Source organism: Drosophila hydei, unplaced genomic scaffold (genome assembly GCF_003285905.1).
Source record: "Drosophila hydei strain 15085-1641.00,03,60 unplaced genomic scaffold, DhydRS2 tig00008122-arrow-pilon, whole genome shotgun sequence".
Classification (NCBI taxonomy): domain Eukaryota; kingdom Metazoa; phylum Arthropoda; class Insecta; order Diptera; family Drosophilidae; genus Drosophila; species Drosophila hydei.
Genome location: NW_022045833.1, coordinates 2,378,655 through 2,406,612, shown reverse-complemented (window position 1 = coordinate 2,406,612; position 27,958 = coordinate 2,378,655). Strand labels below are relative to the sequence as shown.

Here is a 27,958-nt window from a genome sequence, read left to right as displayed (position 1 = left end):
GCATATGGCTATAGATTCTATATATATAATATAGAAGTGTGTGTATGTGTGTACAGGTCTTCTCCAAATATGTTTCCCAGGGCACTCTTCCAGCTCATAATGACGATGATGATGATGCGTTGCATTTGTGTGTGAGTGACAGTGACGCGTCAACTTTTTGGTGGGCCTGCCTGGTCCGCCAGGCCTGGCAGCCTTGCCTGCTGTCTGCTCTGTAGACTCATTTATGGATCTGGCGATCGTTTCTCTCTCTTTGTGTGTTTGCCCACCACACGGATATTTTCATAAGGCAGCTAAGTAAACCACTCAAGTAGGAGATGTCATCGTTGGCGCCAGCATTCAACCAAATGCCGACGACGAAAGGCACTTCTTACCATATTCACACACACACACACACACTCCTCTATATATATACCTTGCTGTTGTTGTTATTGCAGATATATATATATATATAGACTTATTTTTTCGCTTTTGATGTTGTTATATTTGCCTTGCTTTGTCTGTTGTTGCAGATGACTTTTGAGCTGCATTTCCACTTTTGTTGTTCTTCTTGTTTACACAGAAATTGATATTTTATTTCAAAATAAAAACAATCAAGCCGAGTCAAGGAAACGTCAATAGTTAGAATAGCAGATACTCTAACAGTGCCACATGTACGAAAAAAACATGAAACATGAAACATTTAATGTTTATTTTTATTAAAAATCGATGATTTAAATTCTTATTTTCCAAACCTCATAGAATGAATTTTGTATTTTTAAACAATTTTTAAATCCGCAGATTTCTCAATCCTGTTTCCTCACTTCATTAAATTTCCTCTGCAAGACATAAAAATTAAGCCAACTTTTCTATCCCCCATCCAGCCTCTAATTAGAAAAAAACATTTCAAAAATTGTTTCGGTAATGATTTAAATTCTTAACTGTTTCATTAGTTTTTTGTTTTTTTTTTTATTTGTTGTTTTTATTGCATTCTAAATGTATACGTAAGCACTATGATTTGCATACTTAAACTCTATTTACAAATTACGTACACACACATAGAAATTAGAGTTAAGAAATTAGAATTAGAAAAATTTTATTTGAAATTTTTCAGTTTTCAGTTTATCAAATTTGAATGAATCAAAACTGTTGAAAATGTTTCACTTAAATTTTTCCGTTTTCCAAATTTGAAATTAGAATGAAAAATTTGTTTTGAAAATTTTTCCGTTTTTTTTTTTTTCAAATTTGATTGCATAAAAATTTAATTGAAATTTTTTTGTTTTCCAAATTTGATTCTTTCCTTCATATTCATCGTATGCGTATATCTTAAATAACTATCTTTGAAAAGTGTGTGCGACGATGTTCAATATATATATATATATATATATATATATATATTTCGATATCTTTTTTTTTATGTTATGTTAGGAAACAGCCCGTTAAACAGGTTGAAGGATCTGATCGGGCTAGCGATGAATTTTGCTGCTGCTCTTAATAGAATTTATATTTTTCATTTTCTTTTTCTTTTTTATTATTGCTGACTTAAACTTAGAAAAATTGAAACAATTCGTATAGCTGGGCCTTAGTGGAGCTGGGAGCTGGGAGCTGGAACCGTGGAGATAGAAACCCTTCGAGCAAGGCGTGCAGGTTCAGCCTTAGACCCGCTGATATCATGTGATCTCTGGTGCGCTATGCTTCAGCTCGGGCGATGTGGAGAAGGGACGATGGAGCAGCAGCTGTGCGCTTGGATGATAGACCGTGGTGGTGCCGCTGTTGGTGGTGCTGGTGTGATTATTGTTGTTGTTGCTGCTATTGTTGATCTCGTGGGCCGCGGCAACGGCTGCTGCTGCAGCTGCCACCGCCGTCGAGTTGAGTTTCTCCGGTGAATTGATGCGCAGCTTGGGCGGTGCTGGTGCTGATGGTGGTGGCGGTGGTGGTGCAGTAACAGTACACTCAACACTATAGGCAGCCGCATACGCCGGATGATGCAGATTGCCATTGAGCGCCAACGGTTGCGGCAGCTGCGGATGCGGCCTAATAACAATTGGCTGTATGGGAAACTGTTGGGACATCTCCTTCAGGTTGCTAAAGCTTTGCAGGTAGCAGCCGGCATTAAACAGGCTGCTCGCCGCATCCAGCTTAAACGGCGGCAAGCAGCCGGCAGGCAAGCCACCAGCACCAACACCACCACCCCCACCACTCGCTCCATATGCCGACGGCAGCTGAGGCGGCGTAGGCGAGGGCAGCGCGCTGCTCAAATCTCTCGGCTTATCATCGTCCACACTGAGGCTCTCCTCGCCATTGGCCCCGTTCGACATGCTCCCGGGACTGTGCTGCAGCTGCAGGCTGCTCGGCACCGGCGAATGCGTGCCCAGCGATATATCCGAGTCGGAACTATCCGAAGGTGTTGGCGAGGCGACACCATCCGCCCGACGGCTGCGACAGCCCATGCCCGAATTGTTCTGATTGTGCTGTATGCTGTAAAGATAAGAGCAGTACGAGAAATTGTTTAAGAAATTTATTTAAAAATATATAAGCTAAAGAATATATAAAAAGAAATAGTTTTAAATATTTTTTTCAGAAATATAAAATCTAATCTAATCTAATCTATCTAATATGTTTTTATATTGAAGCAAAAAATACCAAATTAAAATAAAATGTTAAATATAAATATTAATAATATTTTTATGCATATGTATATAATTATATTCTTTAAAATATATTTTCAGAGTATATTCAAATATTAAGTTGACTAGGAATTATTTGAGCATATTTTTTAAATAAATATTTAAGTGATTTTTTTTATAAAATATATATATGCAAAATTTTCAAATATTTATATTAAGTATTTGAAATTTTTTAATTTAATAGAAAATAAACTTATACAATTATTTCTATTTTATTTATTTATTTCTATTTTTATTTATTGAACTAAATATTATATTATATATATCATTTTATAAAGAAATTATTATTAATACTTATATATATACTTATACTTATACTTATATAATTTTTATTATAAATATTTATCTTACAGTTTTAAATATTTTTTTGAATATTCTGAATATTTTTTTAGATTTAAAAAAACATATATATATATATATATATATATATATATATATAAATAAATATGTATATATCTGTTGCCTCGTTTATAGCAGTTTTATGAAGTCATCTATAAAACTGATAACTACATTGGCATAGAAACATTTGAATTTTTGCTTAAACCGCCAAGCAAATAATTTAAAAAAAATATATATAAAAGCCTTGTTTACTTGTTGATTTTAATATTTAACAAAAAACATTCAAATGTTTATAAAATATAGCTTTTAATCCTTATTTCTCTTAGTATACTTAGTATAAGAATCCTGCTAAAATAGTCTAATTTAAGTTTTCTAAGAAAACTTCTCTGAAAACCTGCTGCAACTTGGACTTTAAGTAGCTAATATTAATGAATAAGCTTCAAGTATGGCCGAACATCCATCTAACACTTTCGGATTAAGGCGTTTAATCGCTTTCCGATCTCTCAATTAATGATGCATGGCGAATGCGAGGCAAGTTGTGAGAGTTTGGTTTTTCCAGATTCCCAGTTATTAAATGAAAAGTGTTAAAAGTGATTAGTGGATGTGTTGCAAGTGTGTTGCAGTGTGTTGCAAGTGCTGTTGCACAGCTGGTCGCGCTGGTCGCTGGACACGCCCATTAGGCGGCTCATTTGTCAGGGCGGCAGCCACACAATAAATCTGTGGCAACTTTCACACATGCTTAAGACAAATTATCTGTGGCCAAAACAAAAGGCCACAAAAAACCATACGAAATGACTTGATTAGAAGCGAAACGTGCAGCGCGCAGTGGCATGCAGTGGCAGCCATGTCGGCATATTTATAGAGCCATCAGAGAGTGCTCATATACATCATCTTCAGCATCTCCAACTCCGACTGCAGCAGCAGCAGCCACAGCAGCAACAGACTCCCTGCCCTGTCATAATTATCGGTTAGGATTCGCTCAACTTGCCGCATTTTGTTGAGCCATCAGCATTTATAATGCTGCGCTTCGGACAACAACAGCTTTGGAGTCGTGCCACATGGAGTCCTGCGTGATTAATGAACGCGGCGCGGCATCAACTCAGCTGGAGCTGCGAAATGTATCTGCGGCTACCTTTTGCCTCGTTTTTTTTTCTCTTTCGTTTTTTGTATTGTTGCAAATGGAATCGTTTAGTTGCCTAATGCGGCAAGTTGATGGATTATCATTTACCAACTTGACACATCGGCCCATTCCCCTGATGAATTACATGACACAGATCAAACGACTATATATATATATATATATGTGTGTGTGATTCAGATTCTGTATAATTTCGATTCTTATATAGTATAGTCACAAGTTGTGCCAAGTGCAGTGGGTACGGCTGAACTCTGTGTATTTGTCTGTCGCTTGAGTCTAAGAGCCGAGACACTAGATCGTTTAGACAAAGCTGCTACCATAGCACCCATTGGTCAAGCATTGCCTTTAGATAGCCATAAATCAATACAAAATCGATAGAACTTTTATAGAAATCGATAGCAAATCGTATGTGTTTAGCATAAAAACTCAATTAAATCGATAACCAGTCATAGAAATCGATGGCAATTCTCGAAGTATTCGTTGCTTCTGTGAAATTTTAGGTCTTGCGAATATAATAAAATATTGGAATTGGAATTGAAAGTGACAGAAAAAAATTCTAAAATGCAAATAAAATTTTATTTCTTCTTTCTAGTTTTTTTTAGAGTCTCCTAAAATTGTTAGTATGGAAGATGAAGCAGAAGAAACTGCTGAAAACTAAAATTATTAATTTTGTCATTGATGAGAGGTCTGTTAATATTAGAGTCAGAAACTTCTTCTTCTAAGCAGCTGACTTTTGTTGTATTTAAACTTTGTTTTACTGCTTATTAGCAATAAAAGTTATGACGCTGATGATTTAATATATGATATCAGAGCTGCTAATTTAACAAAAGTTTCATTATTGAAGCCCTACAATGAGACATAAATTTCTGTAAGCATATTCTACCCAAATCTCTATAAGAAACAGTTCAGTTTATTTATCTCTCTCATAAATTTTTGAGCAAATTGAGTTTGCGGTGGGTCGCTGTGAAATTTTATAGCTTTTTGGCAGTAGCGATTACGCCTCAATGAAGCTGCAGGCAGCCAAAAGCCAAAAAAGAAAAAAAATGCTACCTGCGCCCATAACCTACGCCAAAAAGACAGAACAAGAGGAAGAGCTGAGCTGGCACGGGCGCAGCTCCAAGGCCGTGTTTACGCTTCATTGATTTCATTGGGAGCTGCTTATAAATATGATATACCAATATCTATATATATATATATATATATATATTTTCCAAACAATTGACCAGAAACAGTTGAGAGAGCCAGAAAAAAGGGTTTTTCGTTTTGGAATCTGATACTGTGGCACCTAAACGAAAACGAAATGACACGTATGTAATTACCCACACAATGACTGACAGAGCGAGCGGGAGAGAGAGAGAGATAGTGAGAGGGGATAGCTCCCGAGCGAGCGAGAGATAGAGTTAGAGCTAAGCCTTTAGCTGGTAACTTGAGCCTCGGATTCGAGACATTGAAATGCTTTAATCGGCTCATGTCAGAAGATTCGTGTACGGAGGGTTTTTTGGGACTTGGAATTGTGAAAACTTATTCAGCTGCAAGAATGTCGAGTAATATGAGCTGATCACATAGGCCAAATTAACAACAACAACAACAACAACAATGAAAATTAAGGTGTATATAACTCTTGCTTAATAATTAAATCTGGCTTTGATTTGTGAATGTAATTGAATATCGCTTGAGTATGAAATTGATTTTTGACTCAGATCTTGATGCTCCAATTGACAAAAGGCTGTTATCGACATATCGATAAATGCTGCGTGCTGTGTGTATTATATCATTGATGATAGACATGTAATAGGAAGTTGAGGGTCTTTCAAGTTCTTTTTCTGCTTCTAAAATTTGATGGCTCTTTAAATATATTATTGATTGTCGATAAAAGATTATCGATTTATCATGTTCACTCCTATGAATTACTTGTATATGTATTTTATAATAATAAATAATACATATTTTATATATACTTTTATTTAAGGCTTGAAACTGGTTTTTGCTATCGAATTATCGATCATTTTTATGTACTTTGAATGAATTTAAATAATTTATTTGATATGTATATTGAAATGTTTCGTGATTGAACGACTTCAGTTTTTCTAGTTCTAGTTAAAGTTTTTGGTTGAGCTTCTTAGTTTTTTCTCTTATCGATATATCGATAAGTTAACCACTCATAAGCCTTAAGCTAACGTTTTCATAATGCAAATACCTTTTTATATAAAAGCTATCATAACTTAAGGAACTTGTTACAAATTTCTCTAACAGCTCTTTAGAAACAATGCAAATTGAGGCGAAACAAATTGAGTTCGAAGCGCATTTCGATAATTGTGTCATTCAAATTGAAAGTTATAAATTGTGTAAATATTTAGACAGCAGTCGCAGCAGCATCAGCAACAGCAATGGAGAAGTCTGTAAAATCCCAGGGGTTCCAGGCGCTTAAGTGGACCGAATAACATTTTGTCAAAGCGCTGGGAAAGTGAATAAACGGGGCTAGGGGTAGCAGCAGGGGAGGAGGGCTTTGAGCAGGGTGGTTTCTAAATGCAATCAACGTTTATTTGGTCGTTGTGCCCTTTTTTTGCGATCTGTTGACAAACAAGATTTAAATTTGTACAATTTGAATATATATATATGTGTATATATATATCTTTTGCTCAGTTTGCAGTTTGAGCTATTTGCACAGCATTTACAATTCACTTGTCACACTCACATACATTCACATCCGGTATGACTGTTAAACTTTGTGTTCATTCTTTTGATATCAATTGATTTCTTTAATACACTTTCTACACGCTGTTGAAGTGGGCGACAGCTTCACCTGGACCAGCCGCTTCCTCTTGCTGCGCCGCTCGGCGTATCTTTTGTATCTTTGTATCTTTCTCACAAGCCACCGAAACGGTAGTTGCACTGTGCAAACAACGAGTCGAGTATCGTCAGCTCTTGAGCTCTCTGTGAGCTCAGAGTTTTTTTTTTCGTATATTTTCGGGCATGGGTCTGGGTACTTATTGGACGTTTGAGTGTGCCTGTCCGAACGCTCAGCCAAGTGGGCACTCGGATTTGGATATTGACAATGCTTCCAGCTACCCATCTTCTTCTTTTACTGCTTTTTTGGTAGCTTCTCATCGGCAGCCTTTCTTCATTAGAATTTCGAGCTGTTTGGCTGGGAGTAAATCGATGAACAGCCTCTTGAGCTTTGGGTTGACCAGCGAACAGTTCACAGGCTCAGCTCAGTTCGTTCTCAGCGTCCTTCAATTTCATATTTTGATTGATCATTGACATTTACAACATATTTGTTGTGCGTGTTTATTTGTTGTTGTTATTGTTGTTGATTCCCATTCATTTTTATTACACTTCTGTAAACACACACACACACAGACTGATAGCACACAGAAATCTCTTATTCCCATTTCAATTGCGCTTGACAAATTGCTTTTGTCTCCCCCAACTCTCTCTCTCTCTCTGCCCTGTTGCCCGCAGCTTACATGCCATGTTCATTGACACCCGCCCACTGTGGCTCCTACTTAATTTGTTTCTCTCCTCTCCCTCTCTCTCTCTCTCTCTCTCTCTGAGTGCGTGTGGGTTCTGTTCGTGTGTGGGCTGTGTTTTTAGTGGCTCGCATTTCATTTATGTAATTCACGCAATAAAATAATCTCTGTGTGTGGATTTATGTGAATTACACGCATGTATCCCCCTCTCTCCATTACTCTCTCTACTACTTCGCCTCTCCCTTTGAGCTCATCCATCAAGTGGTGCTTTATAATTGAAAACGAACTCAAGTCTATGACTTGCTAATTGAATCAGCTGCAAGACGCAAACTACTCAACAACATTTTGAGCAGTTGCTATTTTTGAAATTTCTTTAAATTGCAAAATGATTTCATAATTTTCAATTAAAATCTTAGCTTATTATGCTCATTGAAACCGAGTTAGATGGAGACAATTTTGTTATGTTACTCAAAAATACACTTAATTAACACAAATGCTGAAAATATACTCAATGTACTAAACGTGCTACTGCTTAAGAGCGCAGAAGTTACTCAGAGCATTGCAGAAGCTCAGCCTTAAGTAAAAATAGAATACAAAACTAACGGAACTTTACTCTCTACTCCTTGCGCTCTTCGCTCAAGAAACATAAAAATAACTCAGTGTATTGCAGAAACTCAGTAAACTAAGGCAATGGAAATTAGCGCAAAGTGAGTCGAATCATAATTCACATCAATTGAATGCAGCCATAATTAATTATAATTACTATGTATGTAATATAACTACTATGTATGTTAAATGATATATTTATATATGTATTATAAATGACAAGTTAAGTTGATTTGCTATGTCGTCTGCAGGCAGCGCCTCTTTAGGTTGCCTGTGCGCGTTAAGAGTCATATTCTTAACACTCAATGCGAATAGTAAAATTACTTATTTTGCCTGCTCAACGAGTGCGAAAAAGCTCAAGTGCTTTGCTCTAATTTTGAGTGACATTTTGTCAGCTACAAAAGGCGCTGCAGCTGCTGTCTCTGATTAGTCAAGTGCCTGACCTGGACTGGGTCGATCGAAGTGCAGTGTGATGCCGCTTATTCGTTAAATATATTTTAATTTTTGTTTGCTAATAATTATTTTTAAGTTTTTTCTTTGTTAATCTATCTGTATATATATATATACACCTCTCTGTATATACCTCTTGTGATCTATATATCTATATATAAAATCATGCAAATAGAAGAATGTCTTAATTATAAAGCTTCTGGTATTTTAACTATCCAACATGATAATTTCAAATGTTTCGAGCTCTAAATTGAAGTATATCTTAAACGAATGCATAGCAATTGTTAATAATGATACGCATAGTACTAACTAACCTAGTATATGCGCTTTGAGCTGGGAACCTCAGCAACAACAGCAATAGAGAATAATTAAAGTTAAGTTCAGTTAGTTTCAATTCAGTTAACTTCGTTGGCATTGTTAATTCAAATTGAATAACTAAAATTTCCATATGTAGCAAGAGCCATTATATGATCCATTACTAGGCAAAAGTCAAGCGAAACCCCCATTTGTACTCGCTCGAGCATTGATGAAGTCTTTCAGTTCATGGAGCATGAACAAATTTGTTGTTGTTGCTAGTTAATATCTTAATAACGCCATTTCGGGAGCCTTTCTAATGCCGGCTGTCTGACTGTCTATCCATCTATCTATCTATCTAGTTGGCTCTCGTGATTGATTTACCAACTAAGAAATAACCTCTTAAAAAATATATCTGTTTTCTTTATTGGAGCAGCGACGTTGACTGCAAAAGGCAGTCAAAGCAGTCAAAGCAGCCAACGCAGCCAACGCTCAAGTGCAGTAGCAAAAATGTTAACAATTTTTTCAGCACTCGATGCTTGAAAAGTCAGCGCCTGTTATTTAAGATCTGCGCTCTCCCTCGCTCCCTCTCGCACTCTACCACTCTCTCGCACTCTACCTCTCTCTCACCCTCTCTCCTTCCTCTCTCTGTCTCTGGTTAGAATGTCTGCTCATCATTTTTGCCGGCGCTGTCGATGCTGAATGACTCGTCTGACTGTCTCTCGCATATGAACGTCTTTTAATTTCATATTTTTTCTTTTTATATTTTATTATTGTTTTGTTGTTTTTGTTTTTGGCTTTTGATTTTTTTTTAGCTGAGCGGCTGGCTTTCTTGTCTGCCAAGACAAAAAATAAAAAAAAAACTTGAAATCCAACTCGAGCTGCAACTAGAACGCAGTTTGCAGATGGAGTTGTAATGCGCGCTGCTGTTGCTGCTGTTGCTGCTGCTGCTGATGCTGCTCACTTTACAAGTCGAAATAATCGCCATCATTTTAACTAATGACCCGTTCCAAAAAGGCGCTCCAGCAGAGGCAGCTTTTGGCGCTTTGTGCAGATTCATTCAGTTCCTAACTTAATAAACACGGCGTCGGCTTCAACCTGCAACGTTTTCTTCTTCAAAAGAATGCCAAAATGTTGTCGGCAGGCTGACTGAGCGTGAGTGCGAGAGAGAGAGGGAGAGTCAAGGAGGGAAGCTTGTCTTAGGGGGTGCTCACTGTACAGCAGGTAGAAGCAACTTGAAATATTTGCGCATCTGCAGGAGCAGCGCACTTGAGCTACGTTTTGTGCCATGTCATTCCACTTAACTTGCCATCTTTCACTTGGCCGTGGACGATGATGCCAAAGCGCGCATCTTCTTCATTTCAACTTCGCGCGAATTGGTCGAGTTTTTTTTTTTTTTGCTCTCTCTTCATATGTATATAGCATAAAAAGATATAGAAATATAAAGCCTCGATGCGATGTTGCTGGTTGCTGGTTGCTGCTGTCGCTTGTAGCATGAGCTGCGCTTACAATATTGTTGTAAGTCTCCACAGCTGTTGCTGCTGCTGCTGTAAGTGCTGTTGCTGCTCTTCAAGTTGCTGTTGTTGCTACTATTCAAGTTGCTGCTTTCTGGCAATGCTCCTGATCCTAGTTGCTGCTGCAGTTGTTGCTTGATATTGATATTGCTGCCGTTGTTGCTGATGTTAGTTGTTGCTATTGTTGCTATTAGTATTGCTCATGTGCTATTGTTGCTGCTGTCGTTGTTCATGTTGCTGAAGTTGCTAAGGCAATACGCAGCATGTGCTGTTGCTAGTTGCTTGTTGTTGCTGAGGGACATTGCTGTTGCTGCTGATATTTTTGGTGTTGCTGGTGCTGTTGCTGCTGATATTAATACTGATAGTTGCTGCTGCTGCCGTTGTAGCTAAGCTTGTTACTGCTGTTGTTGCTGTTATCAAGCTGAGCGTGAGCTGCTGCTGCTGTTCTTATTGTATTGCTGTTGTCAACTGCAGTTGCTATTGCTGATTGTCACTGCTACGCTGCTATTGTTGCTGCTGTTGTTGCTGCTGTTGTTGCTGTGAGTCAAATTTATATTCTTGCTGCTGTCAGATAAGCCATGAGCTGTTATTGTTGCTAGTTCTTATTCGTAGTTGTTGTTGATGTAGCTAAGTGCTGCTGTCAGTTGTTGTTGGAAGTTGCTGTTGCCAGCTGCTAGTAGCTGTTGCTGCTGCTGCTGCTGCTGCTGCTAGTAGCCCTTGCTAATTGCTAGTTGCTAGTTGCTGTTGCTGTTGCTGCTGCTGCTGCTGCTGCTGCTGCTGCTTCTGCTTCTGCTTCTGCTGCTGCTTCTGCTGCTGCTGCTGCTAGTAGCCCTAGCTAGTTGCTAGTTAGTTGTTGAAGCGTTTTCTAAGGCTGTGCTCTCTAGCTGCAGCTGTTGCTGCTGCTGTTCTTGCTGCTGTTGTTGCTGCTACAAGTGCAATAAGTGTAATTTCTGATGCAGCTGCTGCTCTTGCCATTGCCTTAGCTATTGCAGTTGTCGCTGCTGTTATCCTGGTTGCAACAGTTGCTCTCACTGAGGCTATGCTGCTGGTTGCTCCTGTTGCTGTTGCCATTATTGTTATCTCTGCTGTTGCTATTGCTTTAGTTATTGCAGATGTTGTTCATGTTGCTGTTGTGCTAGCTGCTGCTGTTTCAGCAATTGCTGTTACTATTCCCTTTATTGCTGTTGCTGTTGCTGCTTTGACTGTTGTTGTTGTTGCAGCTTGCAGTCAAGCAGCATCTGCTGTTGTTGCCGTCTTTTTGCTGTTTGTCAGCGTTGTCGGCGGTCATTTTAATGTGGCCAAAAGCAGCGACCGCAACAAACGTTTCAGAAATTGAGAACGCTTCGATGGATGCCGCCGCCGTCGTCGTCATCGACATCGGCACGGATCAATGAAATGGAAATGGCACACACTACACACACACACACACACACACACACACACGCACGCACACCCGCTGCTGTTGCTGCTCCTGTGCTTGAGATATTCTTGCAGTCACTTCCACTTGGCTGCAGCTCGATATCAGTTTACGCAGCAGCAGCAGCTCGTGTTACACTAGAAATTGTTGGCACATGCAACATGCTCCATGTCGCATGCCGCCCCCTGCCTGCTCCCCTGGCTTAATGATGCGTTGCAACTTACCGATTCTTGGCAGCAGCGGCACGATCGCGTTGTCTTCGATTCTTGAACCAATTGCCCACTTGCGTGGGATTCAAGCCCGTCGCCTTGGCCAGTTCGCGTTTCTTGGTTGGATTCGGATAGGGATCCTGTAGGTACCACTCGCGCAGCAAGCTTCTCGTTCGCTCCTTGAAACAGTGCGTCTTCTGCTCCCCATCCCAAATTGTGGGCGGCAATGGAAACTTTTTGCGTACGCGATATTTGTCCACGGGGCCTGTACGGACATAGATATGTATATAACTTATATATATGTTGGGTATATAGAGCGTATTTGGGGCTTACCTAGCGAGCGTCCTCGCAGCTTCTCTGCCTCAATGTAGTGCGCCTCCAGCCACATCGCTTGCAGCTTGCCATAGGAGGCTTTAGTAAATTTATGATTCTCTATTATTGCATATAGTTCCCTGTTGGGCAAGAGTTGGAAGAGTGAGCTTTACAGATATATATATATACATAAGTGTATGATGGATGTTTCAAGTGCTTAGCCACCCTTAGAGGGACCAACCCTGAATGTCAAGTATCCTGCTGGGCTTTACTTAATCGGCTTGTCGCCAACTTCTCAACTGTTTCGCTTCTAATTTCACAAATATTTCGAGAATTGTCGTCCAGATTTGTCTCTGGCGTTGACAGCCAGTTAAATTTAACAAATTGTCTCAATTGAATGTCATTGGTTTATGCAGCTCACAGCAATCAAATCATACGCTCTCTATGGATTTTCTAGAATATATATATTTGTATCTCTATAGACATATGTTAATTGACAAATGTTAATCAATCAAATCACTTGCTGGAACAAAGTTTATTTGTCTGAAATACAAGTGAATTGAGATAGCAGCATTCTCTATGGATCATAAGTATTACATAGATGTGTTATTCAATATTTAAGGATTGATTAGTTCTTTAATCAATCTACATAAAGTGAATAACATATCTAAAACGTACTCTGTTATCACTTTAACAGAGCTGTTTATATATATTATATACATATAGATAAATATAGATACATATAGATACATATAGATACACTTTAACAGATCTGTTTATATATATTATATACATATAGATAAATATAGATACATATAGATACATATATATTATATACATATAGATACACTTTAACAGATCTGTTTATATATATTATATACATATAGATACATATGCTGCTTTAAGCGATATTTATCGATTTATTTCTCCTATTAGACATCTACCAACTTTATGTATGTCATATACATAAATAAATCGATATTTATCGAAGCATGTAAATTGGGCTAATTGTCTATCATATAAGCTCTATATGGACTTAATACATGCAAGATAAATATATATCGATTGCACGTTTATAATTGGGCAGTGATTAATCAAAGTATATATGGATTATGACATGTAGTTAAAGTATATAACTATCTAAATTAATAACAAATATTTCAATCTCAATACTCATCTCAAAAAGTATTCAAAATATTGCTTTTATCTCAAAATTTTGTTGTTCAAGATTTGGCGCTCTGTCGCACTACTATTTTTGTGAACAAGGCTCTATATATAATTGCATACATGTTTTGAACACTTACTTCGATATATATTTATATTACACATAGCAATATCCAGTTATCAAAATTTATAAAACTTTTAAATCACATTCAGTAATTTATATATACATTTATATTTGTGATTATAAAACTTTATGTAGCATCAATGATATTTAAATTGTATTAAATATATTTAAAGTTAGAAATAAATATGCCAGATATTTAATATATATTTTATATATATTAATTAATTGTATTAAATATATTTAAAGTTAGAAATAAATATGCCAGATATTTAATATATATTTTATATATATTAATATATGATGATCCTATTAAAATAAATATTTTTCGCGATTGGCAAATGTTTTAGGGATTATTACAGTTGAAGTCTGTAACACTAATGGCTAATATAATATATATTATATATTATAATATATAATATATAATATATAATATATAATATATAATATATAATATAATATATAATATATAATATAATAATAATATATAACTAATATTGCTAATTATATATCTATTGTAAGCATAAGAAAATTTCTAATATATTTTATTTAATATTTTATTTATTTAATACTAATAATATATATATATATATATATATATATATATAAATATTTCTATATAAATCCATCTATATAATGTATGCTTCTGCCTAATAAAACTGATTCAATATTGAAACTAAAAATTAATTTTCTGTAAATGATCAAAAACAGCTTTTTAATCATATAGAGCTTGAAATAGATATACTTAATAATTTAATTATTGATGCATATCAAGTATATAAATCCTATATAATCGCATATGACATATATAAGATAAGCTAAGCTTGGAAATTTTAAAGCTAGAAACTGATATTTTTGATATCATATATATAGAGTTATATGGGATGCTATATGTCATATATGACAGTTAAACAGAGTTTAAAAATTTATATTAAGAGATATATTATATGTATATATAAACACACACATATATATATATATATAGCTATATAAATATATGCAAGTTTAGCTTTAACAGCTAAAAGCTTAAGAGCTTCAATCAATCAAGATATCTTTATTAATTAAGTTCTTTGATAGTTTTAAGCTCAAGTTAAGCAACAGCTCAGCAGCTTTAAGCAGTTGCAGGCTTGCTTTAAGCATTTTAACTGTCTGCTAAAAATGTTGACAGCATGTTTAGTTTGATTTTATGATTTGGCTGCAAGTTTAGACAAATTAAATTTAATTGAAGTGCAGCTTTAAATGAGAAGAAGCAGAGAAGCACTTAGCATATATTTCACAATTATTTATTTTGCATATTCTTGCAGCTAAGTTAGTTTTTTAGACATGCATGTTAAATGCTTAAATTACTCAACGAGTTTCTCAATCAGTTTGTCAGTTTGTCAGGTCTCTGTCATAAGCAATATATCAAACTTGGGCGCTATGGGTAAACGTTTATTTGTTGTTTAATGATATCTTAAAGAGATGTTGAGATGTTGTGGCTGTAGCTGTAGCTTTAGCTGTAGCTGGAGTGTAGACAGACATGTTTGTCCACTCGTCTAATAACCAGATCTTGTAGACGAACGTGTGTATCTATGACTAGTTAAAGCAAGTTGTCAATCCAAACAGTTAATTGCAGGCGAATATATATACATATAGATATATATTATACATATTTAGTAAACAATTTACATAGATTGAAAAGTTTTCAAGCTAATCTAAAGACTTTTAGCTGGGCTTTCAATCAACTGTTTCCGGCTTGATGAAATTTGAGAATATCTCTCGAAGGAAGCCGAGTGCTATAAGCGTATCAGAAGCTTTTCTCTATTGTTCGCTCGGTGTTTTATTAATCAAAATCTGCTCTGTTGTTGTTGAGTTCTTTAATTAGTAAATTAATGCTCATTGTTTATTAATTTAGCAGCGCATCATTGTGCGACAGACAAAGCTTCCATGCAAAACTATCAAATAACTCGACCCTTGGCTTGCCCCTCGCCTCTGTTCCGCTCCCGCTGCTTAGTCGAGGTTAATCAGAGCTGTGTTATTTGAGCCGCAAGCTTTTGTTATGGGGGTCAGTGCTACAAGCATTTTTTTTTGGCTAAATGGCAATTGGTGTGTGTGTGTGTGTGTGCGTGTTTGGGTGTGTAGCCTACCTGAAGTTGCCAACGTGATAGGCGACAACCGCCCGAGCACGGAGCACCGCCTCGCAGTTGAGTATCTCGTGCATGTTGGGCAGTGCCACTGGCAGACTCCATAGGAAACGTGCCAAGCGCTCAATATCGCCGGAATCCTCCAGAGTTTTGCATACGATTTCCACCTGGGCCGCGGAGAAGGCGAGCGTCGGCACAGCCAATATCGGACTGGGTGCTATAATCTGGTGATGTGTGGGCGAGAATGTCTCTGTGGGCGGCTGTTTGCCCTCCGTCGGTCCAACGGCCATTTTATGCGTTGAATCCACTGTGAACTAATTCGCATACTATTCTGAACCAAAACGAATGAATTTTGCAGCGAGTACCAATTGAAACAAACACACGCACAATACTATTATAATATTTCGATATATATTGATATATTTATTTATATATATTTATTGGAACGATCACAGTCACTAGATCGATTCTGTATAGATTCACGTTTGGCTGTTTAGCTGCTCATAATGATGACGTTGACATTGACGCTGTTCACACGCGACGCAGTTTTTGAAGTTTTGGTATCAAAATCCTTTTACCGGGTAGCTAATGATTAACCGATACTACTCGACCGAACTGCGGCTGCGGCTGATCCAAATCCGGATTGCGTTTGCACTGAGCGCTAGCTGAGGGCGTGCTATGGATATAACCAGGCGGCGAGCGAACGTACGACCGAGCGCACAAAAAATACGTCAAATAATGGTCTTGTAACTGAGCTGCCTACTATGCGATGGACGACGACGGTGATGACGACGACGACGACGACGGTGGCGACGGCGTTGGTTACGATGGCAACGGCAACGCACAACAATGACGCGCCACAGATACAGATACTCTGGCAGCAACCGAGCCAGCAGCAGCTACCAGCTACTGCTGCCAGCTGCCAGATACAGATACAGCTACAGATACAACTACAAATACAGCTACAGAAACGAGTTGCTACACACACTTGCACACACACACACATACACAGCTACAGCTTGAGTAACAGATACGGATACTGAAACACCACCATACCAGGGCAGAGGCTGTTGGGTAGGCGTTCCTGGGGCTCGTCAGCCGCTACACGCTGAGTGGCCTGCACTTTGTCACACTAGCCATCTCGCTTCAACTAGCTAGGCTGTTAGGCAAGAGCAGGCATACAGCTGCCACTGTTTGTCTCGCTTGCACGGCGGCATTGCGGCTGCGGTGGTAGTCAGCCCCGGTTGCGTTTAAATGATATGTATATAAGCCCTACTACATACACAGACACAGACACACACATAAACAAATACATACGCATACAGTTGCAATTGCAAGGGAGCATGGCTATGTAAGAGGGAGAGAGGTAGAGCGGCAGAGCGGGGGCTAGGCGCATTGGTGATGAGTGAGGCAGCAGTTCGTTGATATTTTGATAAAGAAATCAAATAAAGCAGCAGTGGCAGCGGCAGCGGCAGCAGCAGCACTGAGCTGCACAGTGGTTCGAACTTGCTAATAAAATTGGTTACCTATTGAAAGTGTAACGCATATATTTACCAAGCGCATCAAACTATTTGCTTAGGAGATAAGCTGCAAAAGGGAATTCAGAAAGATAAATAAATAAATATGGTTATAAGTATGATGAGGGCATGTGGATATGGAAAGAGATTCAAATATTAATAAAGATATATATAGATTAAAGCTACTATATGTATTTATATATTTGCATTTCATTATAAATGACATTAAGCTTAAGTTTAATTTATGAATTAAATTATGTATTAATTAATTTTAGTTATATAACTTATAAAAATCACAATGCATAGTTAATTAGTTTTAAATATTTAAATATTTCTAAATTTTCAGCAAGCTTTTCCTTTACATTTTAAGCTTTTGTACATTTTCGCAAACCTTTGTCCCACTGTAGCTGCAACATATTGTATAAGTGTAGCAAAAATGTTTGATATAGTGTGGTTCCGCACGCTCCCAACCCAAATCTAACCCAGCTAACCCCTAAACCCTGGCAGAATACGCAATTCGGGTTTCATTTTAGCAACAACAAAAAAAAAAAAAGAAAACGCAAAGTAAAATGAAAAAGTAAAGAAAAACTTTTGATTATGCCGTCAAATAAGGGAAATATTTACCAGCGCGGTTTCGTCAGAGCGAGAAAGAGAGAGCGAGAGTGGGCATTAGGGGCACACACTATACCCACTATACCCACTATACCCACTGCTGTGCTTTGTCAGAGTGTTAACAGATTAGTTGTTTACATGCCACAAGTAAATGAGTTTTCAAATTGACGCCCGTTGCAGAGGCGTGCCTCTAGCCCACCTCCCCTCTCTTCCTCACCCGTCGCAGCACACCCCACCTCACCCCACCCCACGCTCAGCTGCTCGCTGTACATATGTATTCGCCATTGAGACGACGCCATAGCCATGGCCATATAGAAGCATGTAACCATATTGCTAGAGGTAGAGCGATTGCCATTGCCGTGTATCCGTGTATCCGTATCTCACTCTTGTTCGGGCCGAGGCTTTTGTGACTGAAACCGGTGTCGATGCAGCTGCCACCGTCACTGCTGCCACTGTTGCCTCTGCGTGGCTCTTGTTAAATCTGAACGATGACTTTTTGAGTAGTTGGTTGAGCATTTAGGATAATTGCATTACGAGAGAGGCTACTGATTGCGACACCAACAACAACAGCAGCAGCAGCAGCAGCAGCAACAGCCAGTAGATACATTCACATTAGATACATAGATACATAGATACAAAATTTGTGATAGCGCACGCATTGCGCCAGCTCTCACAATTTATAGATCTATCGGAATTGACAGGCCTCCCGCTGGATGTGCTCATTATAGTATCTATATATCCTTCTTTAGAATGTTTAGAGGCCAAGCAGCGCTTTGGCTATTGATTGAATGGATGAGCTTATGAAGTGCTAGCTGAATTAGGAATAGAACATTTATTCTATTATGGTATACTAGTAAGCTAATACTAATAAGTAAATATTCCATATTTTTCTATACAATTTTGATTGACTATGAAGTGGGGAATATGAAAATGTATCTCTAATTTAATTTTTATTCAATTTTAATTTTATTAAATTATATGATTATCTTATATATATTTTATAATTTCTGTTCCTTCTGCTTTTCAAAATATTTTAGTTTTAATTCCAATAAGTTAAAAAAAAATTGTATACGTTATTTTTTTTTTAAATTTAAAAAATAAATAATAAAAGCTTGCAAATTCACACTTATAACGTAGCTAATCAAAAGAAAGTATTTTTAAATTTTAAACTATTTTCGATAATATTTAGAACTCACTCATTCTAGACAGAAGTTACAGTATTTGATATTATCTTTAGTTAGTCAATTTAAGCTCAATAGCCCAAGCCATCAGGTTATGTAAAATTATTGTTAAAAAAGTTGTTTATTGTTTAGTATAAGACATATTGTATATAAAAGCAGCAAATTACAAAAAATATATATATATAGCATTAGTCAGTTCTACATATCTAAACTTCCTTAGACCTTTAAGTACAGCCAAGTTATAGCCCTCATTTGCAAGCTGTCATTTGACGACTTCAATATAAAATTTGAACTCACGATTCTTGCTCACCAAACGCAGTTTTTTTTTGTAGCAAATTATAGATGCATTAGAAGACTCTAAGCTGATATCAATTAATATTGACAAATGGCTAACGATTTTCAGAGCATCAATTTTTAGTTTGAAATATAAATTAAAAACAAGTTAAATTTGCATAAAACAAAATCTTATAAAACAAATAGACATATGAACATAGTTTCCCTTTAAGAAACAATCAACTCTTTCTACGCAGTTGTCCATAGAAATTCTCATGCTGCCATAGTCACAATAAGCCAGCTCCACTTGGGTTCTCTAGAGTTAATTTCAATCCGCAGTCTAATATCATAATATAATAATAACTCAGCTCCTTTTCAGTGCGAGTTCCGCCCTTGAACTTGAAGTCTTTGATACGAAGAAAAAGCAATCACAATTCCATTCTAATTGCCTAACGAAGCATTAATTATTGGTTCATCATACTTAGAGAGGGAGAGGGGGGGAAGAGCGACTTTGTCTGATGTTTGATTTATTGTTGTTGGCAACGCTTGAGGCGCTAATCAAAATATTCAACTGCCAAAATATTTTACAAACTGTGTCACTGGCTCAATCAAATCATTTGCCCACTGGTCCATTAAATGACAAAATCCCAGCCAGATATTCAATTTGAATCGGTGTGTGTGGGTGGCGGGGCAGGGTAGTGGGAGTATCGTCTAGCCACGCCCAGGTTGTTACTGGCAATGCCAAAAATGTAATTAGGCCAAAACTGAGCGAGTGTGCGAGAGACTCTCTGTGTGTGTGTGTAACGTTATGCATTATGTAAAATTACATTTAGCCAAAAAAACAATTAAAAGGCAATTAAATGTGTTTTAAAGGCCAGCCCCAGCGAGCGCCAAGGGCTAGCTGTAAGGGGTATGTGGTTGCAGCGGGGGGCTATGTCGACGGCTTTGCTAACCGCAAAGTTCCGCAAACGCAAAACGAGCCAACGAACCGTTTTAATAAACTGTAAAAATATTTCTTTTGTTTTTGTTTTTGTTTAATGTTGCCTTTGTTGGCCTTTTGGCGCCTGCGGCTAGCAACTAAATTTCTGTGTGTCCCCAAAAAGGATATATTCCGAAAGGACCTTACATATGCGAAAGTCTGAAATTCAATTTGTAATGGATGTCTATCAGGCAAGACAGAAAGAGTATTACCAACATTTTTTCAAGTAAAAGAAGAGAGGAAATGATATTTATATATATATATATATTTATAGATAGATATTATAGATATTAAATATTATAGATAGATAGATCCATATATATAGATAGATCCATATATATATATATATATATATATATATATAGATAGATAGATAGATAGATAGATATATATATAGATAGATAGAATTAAAGATAAGTCATATATCATATATATTAGATTATTAATCAGTATTTAGAGTATTTAAAATATGAATCGTTAATATAGAGTAATGAAAAGGTTCTTTATATAGATCAAAGAATACATATATATACATACAGATAGATTGATACAGATAGTTTGATAGAGTAGTAGATAAAGCTAGTAGATTGAGTATGTCTTGTTGGAACTGTAGATTAGTTGAGCAAATTAAATATAGCTCAGATCTCTAGTATCATAAAGTGTCAAGTCTATACTGCGAAGCATACTGGATGCCTTACGAATCAGGTAATAACTAACTAATTTTTTACAACAAGCTCTATTTGTCAATGTTGCCAGAGAAGCTTTAGATTTGTTTCTGGAACAGAGTATATCAGGTATGCTATACACATATTTTACGATTGAAATTCTTGTAGATATATCTAACTAACTATATATATTGTATTCACTATCTCTACTAAAAATATATGCATAGCTATCATATCTAATAATTCATTCCGTATCATCATTCATCTTCCTATATCACTCTATATCATTCTATATCATTCCATCCTATATGCTCTTTCATCATCCAAAATCATTCATCCTTCAATATATACTATATTTTTATTTATATTTTATATCCACTAGATGTTCCCTGGATTTTAAATGTTATACAACACAGTTTATATATATTAATATATATATATATATATATACATACATACATTCGATCTTTCGAACATCTGCTAGGGTATTTAATATTCATTGATTCCATAATAGCTGCTCTATCTTGTTTATATCTTTATTTGCAACCCCCAGCACGCAGCCACCCCCCAAACGCCCCTGGTCAAAAGCTTTTGTTGTGTGCGCTTTGCGACTCAATTTGTTTAAGATAATTTAATCTGATTTCATGTACCTGAATATTTATATGGTAGAGCTGTAGGTAAGAGGCGGGGGAGTGGCAGTGGCAATGGCGTGGGGTCAGTCTGCATGTCTGGCAGCTGGCCATACCCAGTGCTAAATGTGCGACAATCAATTGTGAATGTCGACACCTTTATGTCAAGAGCTGACAGGTCAGGCACACACACTCACACACACACAACTACGGACCTCGACAGGTAATAGAAAATGTGAAATAAAATTCAATATATAATTTTATAATATAGAAATTTGAGTGCTTGACAAAAGGGATTCAAATTCAATTTAAACGTTACACAAATCGCTTTTCAAGTTCTTTCTTGGATATTTTTATGAGTTTTTCAGTTGAACTTTTTTATTTGTGGAAAATATCTGCGAAAAATGCGGGGCTAACAAAGGGCTGGATAATTAAAAGTTTTGCTCGTTGCAAATATTTAATATTTTAATTTATACGCAATTTAATAAATCGTCAAAAATATCGAAAACCGGATGCGCATGAAGAGCTGCAATGATTGAAGGCGTAGTTTGACAGACTATCAGATACCCTGTGAACTGTTTTCTTACCGATGATTCGGCTGGCATCTTTAGCTGACTTAAGAGCATACATATGATATGATATTGTGGGTAAATGTGGTGATATAATATATAAGCTCGCCTCAGATATACCCTGTATTTGTTTAAAAGGCATGTCCCTACTCTTTTATGCTTACAACCATAGGTATATTTGCTATATATGTGATACAGCATTAATTATTGTTGATAAAGTAGCAATGCTTGACTCAGACATACCCTGTAATTGGTTAAAATATGTGCCTTAACACTTTTACAAATATAAAAATATATATAGTTACTTTATATATGATATAGCATGACTTGATTTTAATTAAAGAAATTTGCTCGACTCCTACATACCCTGTAATTACATTAAATCATGATATTTTACACATGTTGTATACATATAGATATATAGCAGCTTTATATACGATATAATGTAAATTTCTTATGATTGAGTAGCATTATTTGAGTCAGGCATACCCTGTACGTAAAGTAAAATCATATTATATCATTTATATTGTATATATATTAATTTTTGAGCATTGTATATATGATATAGTATCGGTACAAAATAATAAAGCATGAGTTGCTGCAGTCATACCCTGTAATTACCATTAAGGCACGCTATAGCAACAATAACTTTTACAGCTATATGCATCTGGATGTATTATATATATGATATAGCATGAATACGTTATGATATTGTACTATGGCACACCTATTATATACCCTGTAATTAATTATACATACCTGTGCTGCTTCCATATACATGCCCAAAGCCTTTATCAATGAGTGAGCAGCCGAGATGCCTCAAGAAGTTAATTAAACTCTTTAAACTTACAGGGTATATAAATCAGAATAGCTTCATAAGGACAACACGATCACCAATTGCATCGATGATGATGAAAGATCGGCGCTGTGGCCAGGCATTCGATTAATTTACATCGTTCTCTGTTTTGACCGACCGACTGCGCCGGCGTTTAGAGTAGGAGCCGAAGTGGAAGCAGGAGACAGACAGATGAAGTAGGAGACAGTCACATATTTGCGTTGTTTTGCTGCTGGTGCGATTGGGCTGCATTCCATAGTCATAAGGCTCATGTGGAATGCCTTTGGGCATTAGGTTGTCCCAACAATGTGAGCAATGCACAGCAAATGTATTGAGCTGCATTTAATAATTATGCCGCGCAGGCCCAAGGAGCACCCGATGATCATGATGATGATGATGATTGCGTTAATTATGATCATGATGATCATAATGTTGCGGATGCTGTTGATGAGTGTGTGGAACAGAGCTGCGCATTTGCTGATATTTCCTCTTCTTGTTGTTCTTTTTGGGCTGCCTAATGGAAATGTCAGAGGCTCAGTGTCAGCTGCGCGCCCAGAGCTCATCAGCAGGCGGACTTATATATACACATAGATATGTATATATTTGGTGCTGGGACATTTTTTTGGGGCTACTGTGCGCATATTAAACAGAGCAAAGAGATCCATACAAACTGCAGAGCTGGCAAGTGATACGCGGCACGAAACATGCGTGAAATCTGCACAAGATTAGGTGAGTGTGTGTAGGTGAGAGAGTGCAAGTGTGTCTGTGTGCGTGTGTGCGTGTGTGATGTGTCTGAGCCTGTCGTTGACCACTTGGCAGGCTTTTGCTTTAATATATGTAGGTCCAACTGGCAACGCAAAAAGTGTGAAATTGTCGACTACTGCATGTGGCATGAAGAAGGAGCAACAGACAACAGGCAACAGACAACAGGCAGCAGGCTGCAGGCAGCTTGCCGCAGGTAAGCAGAGCGAACTGAACTGCGCAGCTTTAATTAAGTCATTAACACCAATCAGAGTGGACACAGTGAGCACACTGAGCAGCGGCTGCGGCTGCGACGGCGACGGCAACGGCAACCACAGTTGGGCCACAATATCGAATTTGCCATTTTTGGTCAAAATTATCTGTTTTGCGGTTGACGATACTGTTTACCAATAAAATATCAATTATGCGTGCCCCTAGGGTAACAGCTGCACAAGCTTGGCCCATTAATGAGGTACAACTTATGTTAACTATCCCACGGTCTGCTCACTAATCGAACAGAACAAATGGGCGTTTGCATAACAAGCGCTAACTGGTTAATTACACGCGATTGCTTTACAAATCGACTTTTTATAGCGTACCTCGTTTCGTAGTGTCTGCTAAAAAGCCTGATTATGCAGCGCATATTTCATGTAATTACAACTAGCGGCACTTTCGCCGCTGTCTCTGAACAAAAGAGCGCAGCAATTACACTAGACAACAACTAATTTGTCGCCAGCAGTCGCGTGATATAAATCAAATATATTTGTATTGTATTAAATTAATTTTTAAGTTCGAAATCCACAAAAATTAAATTCAAGCTATATTAAGAAAAAAAAATAAGCGATAGATTTATGTTTGTAACAGAAAAGAAGTTACATTTTGTCTAACAGTGTGCGCTACCGATTGAAGCCTTCTCCTACCAGTGTCTTTTGTCTTGCCGTTTATTATATATAGGTGCTTTCAGCTTGTGTCTCTCATTACTTCTCTCTCACTCTGCCCCTCCCGCTGATAGGTAGTGTCAATTAATGAGCGACGTCTGTCCCGTTTCGTCGCACAAAGAGAAACGTCAAAATGCGCGTCAAATGCGCAATGAGCTTAATTCGTTGTACGACTGCGCGCACACTCGCACACACATACACAGCCACGTATTAACCATATGTTAGCCATCTCGTTCCCACTTGTGAGCAATTGTCACTCAATCAGCCTTTTGTTTTAAAGCAGAGGGGGAAACAACTGCTGGGTAATTGAACGCATCGCAGCCACTTTGTTTTTTTCTTTGTCTTTTTGCTTCTCTTCTCTTTGTATGGAATTTAAAATACCCTGTGGAGATGTTACAAGTGTAAACATAATATTCAACTAAATTATTAACCAAATTTAAGTAACTGTGAGTAAAAATAAGAAAACTTAATATCTAAAATATGTATATGTAGATTTATTTAATCATCGTCGTACATTAACCTAGGTTAAGTTAGTATAGGGTATTTTCTAGTGCATCATCAATCGGTGCACCATTAATACTTGTTTGCGGCTGCCTTTTTTTGTGACTTTTATATAAATTGTTGTAACGCCTATTCGGAGCAATGTTTTGGCAAAGCAACGACCAGAAGCCAGTAGCTGTAGAGGGGCTCGAGGCGCAGATATTATATAGAAGCGCAGGCCATTGTTCCAAGCATAACTCATTAAGAGTGGAACTGGCCTAAGTGTCGACATGGACGTTGGGAATGCTGAATGTATTTTTTTTATATATCTTTTCTTTTTTTTTTTTTTTTTGTAAATATAAATGTGAATGGGAGTGTGTGGAGTGACCGAGCCTTGGGCCTATTAATTAGATAACTATCTTGAGAAATTGCCCATTTTCAAATAGTCGGCGAGCATTTGTGTAATTAGATTTGCTTTTCACAACATTTACGTTTGCTCGGGTCGGACGTTGATTGCATTTGGCGGCTGGCGGCTGACGACTCAAATAACCTGAGCGATTAATCATGGCACGACTCGAGCCAACAACAACAACAGCAACTAGTGCCGAAGTTAACTTCAGACATCTGCTGTATATATGTAAGTATACCTGTATATAAAAGGAAAAAACGCGCCTTGCGGTTTGTCACAATTTATGAGGTGATAATTATTCATCGCAAGCCGCAAAACTGTCATAATATTGTAATTAACATTAAGAGTCGCAATGAAATTAAACGCATTTCATTGCAGGTCGCTTGGACTTTCACTCGACCCTAATTTCGGTTCGCATGCTGACCAAGTTGATTTCCGTATTACCTCGAATCGAAAACGGAAATGAGCCGCCGCAATCGTCAATCATCAATCGATAACCATCGTTGCATCGTGTAAAAGGAAACTTTTAGAAAAAATGAAAATTGTAAACTAGAAAATCGACAAACTAATCACATGAAAAGGAAATGAACTGCAGCCCAATGAAACCTGGCCACAGGCAACAGCCAACAGCAAAAGGTAAAAGGAAAAGGTAAACGACAAACAGTAAACGGTAAATGGTAAATGGTAAATGGTAATCTAAAGCCAAGGAATCAACAAGGAATCAGAGCCGAGAGCTCCGCAATTTGAGTGCTCTGCATTTGACACCAAGACAAAATTTCTGATTTAAAGGCAAGTCTAGACTTGAGATCAGAGATAAGTCAAATCTCAGCTCTAAGCCGCAAGGTCTACAACAATAACAAATGCTCTAACAACTAAAGCAGCTTCTAAGCAGATATTATGTAAGTCATTAGCAGAGGTTTTTGTTGAAAAGGTAATAAGATATGTAATTATAATAGTGGATTAAAGCAGAGAACTCTATATATAACATGATTTTATGACTATCAAAAAATATATTAATATTTTGTGAGTATAAAAAATTTTAAAAAAATATAAAAAAAATGCCTAATCATTAAATATAAATGCAGTTCACTTAACTAAATTGATTCATTTATATTATTAAAATATTAAAATATATTTAAAAAGAAGAAATAAATCTACATTGAAATATATCTTAAAATAAATAATTATAATGTAGTTATTAATGAATTATTTTTATTTTTTTTTTAGTTATTTTTTATTGTTTTTTTTTTTAAGTTTGTATTTTAGTTTTCTTTTTAGTTTCTTTTTTAGTTTTTTTTTTTTAGAATAAGCCATCTTTTTACAGCTTGATTTATTTTAATAGTTTCCAAATATATATTTTTATATTATTAATATTAAAATAAGACTTAAATTAATTTTGAACCAACATTTTTTATTGTTTTTCTCCATTTTATATATATATTTATTATTATTTTTTTTAGCTTGCGAGTTCTTTTTACAGAATTATTTTAATAAATATTTTAAAATTTTTTTATATATATATGTTAATATTTGTTAATAATAAAATTATTTTTAAATCAAAAAATATATATTTTATATTTATATTCTTTATTTAATTTTTTTATTTATTTTTCCCTAATAATTGTTATTTAATATCTGTTTTGTGATTTATATTTATTTCAATTTTTAATGCTTAAATATTTTTTATTATCTATATTTTGTTATTATTGATTTTAATATATTTCAAGCTGCTCAACTTGAATTGGAACTGACGAAACGATTTATCGTAATGAACTCTTGTGACTTTGCGTGACAAATTGCCCAACCCTTAATTACTTACTATTTGACTCCGGAAGCACCCTTATGTGTGTCTGTGCTATATGCTTATATTATCATGGCTCCGACTGTGCCGCGGATTATGCTAACATTTGGCCAGGCCGTGTAATTTGAATCGCAACATGGAATCCAACACTTCGAGGCTTGATTGGCAATGCCTGCTGCATACCTTGTGGAAACTGAATGTGGAATGGGATATGTATAAGTGTATATACAATTTCTATATATATACGCATATATATATTGTTACAGTCCTAATGATATAATGGACTTTGCGCTCCATGACTTTGCTTGGGCAACAGTTACTTTTTTTTTGATTTTCTTTTATTTTTAATTTCATTATGCAGCACAAAAGGCGACGTGAATGCATTTGTAACTGTAAATATATACTGTATATATATATATTTGACTGTGCATGGAATTTTCAATTTATTTGTATTACGCAAGTTGAAAATTTGTTGAGAAAAACTGAATTGTAGCCAAGGCATTCAGTTT

General features: G+C 36.5%; 2 protein-coding genes across 2 annotated transcripts; one reads left to right on the top strand and one right to left on the bottom strand.

Annotated features, from left to right (window-relative positions):
• Positions 1 to 1,484: 1,484 nt before the first annotated feature.
• Positions 1,485 to 16,241, bottom strand: LOC111593286 (protein Optix). The gene is made up of 4 exons (XM_023305959.2): positions 15,824 to 16,241; positions 12,434 to 12,552; positions 12,116 to 12,365; positions 1,485 to 2,454 (listed from the first exon to the last, which is right to left on the bottom strand). The coding sequence occupies exons 1-4, from the start codon at positions 16,108 to 16,110 to the stop codon at positions 1,647 to 1,649; spliced, it is 1,464 nt and encodes a 487-aa protein (XP_023161727.2). The 5' UTR covers positions 16,111 to 16,241; the 3' UTR covers positions 1,485 to 1,646.
• A 7,243-nt stretch (positions 16,242 to 23,484) lies between these two features.
• On the top strand, positions 23,485 to 24,235 carry LOC111593312. Its single transcript, XM_023306009.2, has 3 exons — positions 23,485 to 23,809; positions 23,900 to 24,038; positions 24,094 to 24,235. The coding sequence occupies exons 1-3, from the start codon at positions 23,785 to 23,787 to the stop codon at positions 24,233 to 24,235; spliced, it is 306 nt and encodes a 101-aa protein (XP_023161777.2). The 5' UTR covers positions 23,485 to 23,784.
• The last annotated feature ends 3,723 nt before the right edge of the window (positions 24,236 to 27,958 follow it).

Excerpts from the sequence above, each read along its gene's own strand:
- LOC111593286 (XM_023305959.2), bottom strand. The coding sequence starts at position 16,110 with ATGGCCGTTGGACCGACGGAGGGCAAACAGCCGCCCACAGAGACATTC. Across the intron at positions 12,553-15,823 it reads TATCACGTTGGCAACTTCAG|GGAACTATATGCAATAATAG; the intron begins GTAGGCTACACA and ends CTTGCCCAACAG. Across the intron at positions 2,455-12,115 it reads GCCGCTGCTGCCAAGAATCG|CATACAGCACAATCAGAACA; the intron begins GTAAGTTGCAAC and ends TTATCTTTACAG.
- LOC111593312 (XM_023306009.2), top strand. The coding sequence starts at position 23,785 with ATGCGTGAAATCTGCACAAGATTAG. Across the intron at positions 23,810-23,899 it reads TGAAATCTGCACAAGATTAG|GCTTTTGCTTTAATATATGT; the intron begins GTGAGTGTGTGT and ends ACCACTTGGCAG. Across the intron at positions 24,039-24,093 it reads CTGCAGGCAGCTTGCCGCAG|AGTGGACACAGTGAGCACAC; the intron begins GTAAGCAGAGCG and ends AACACCAATCAG.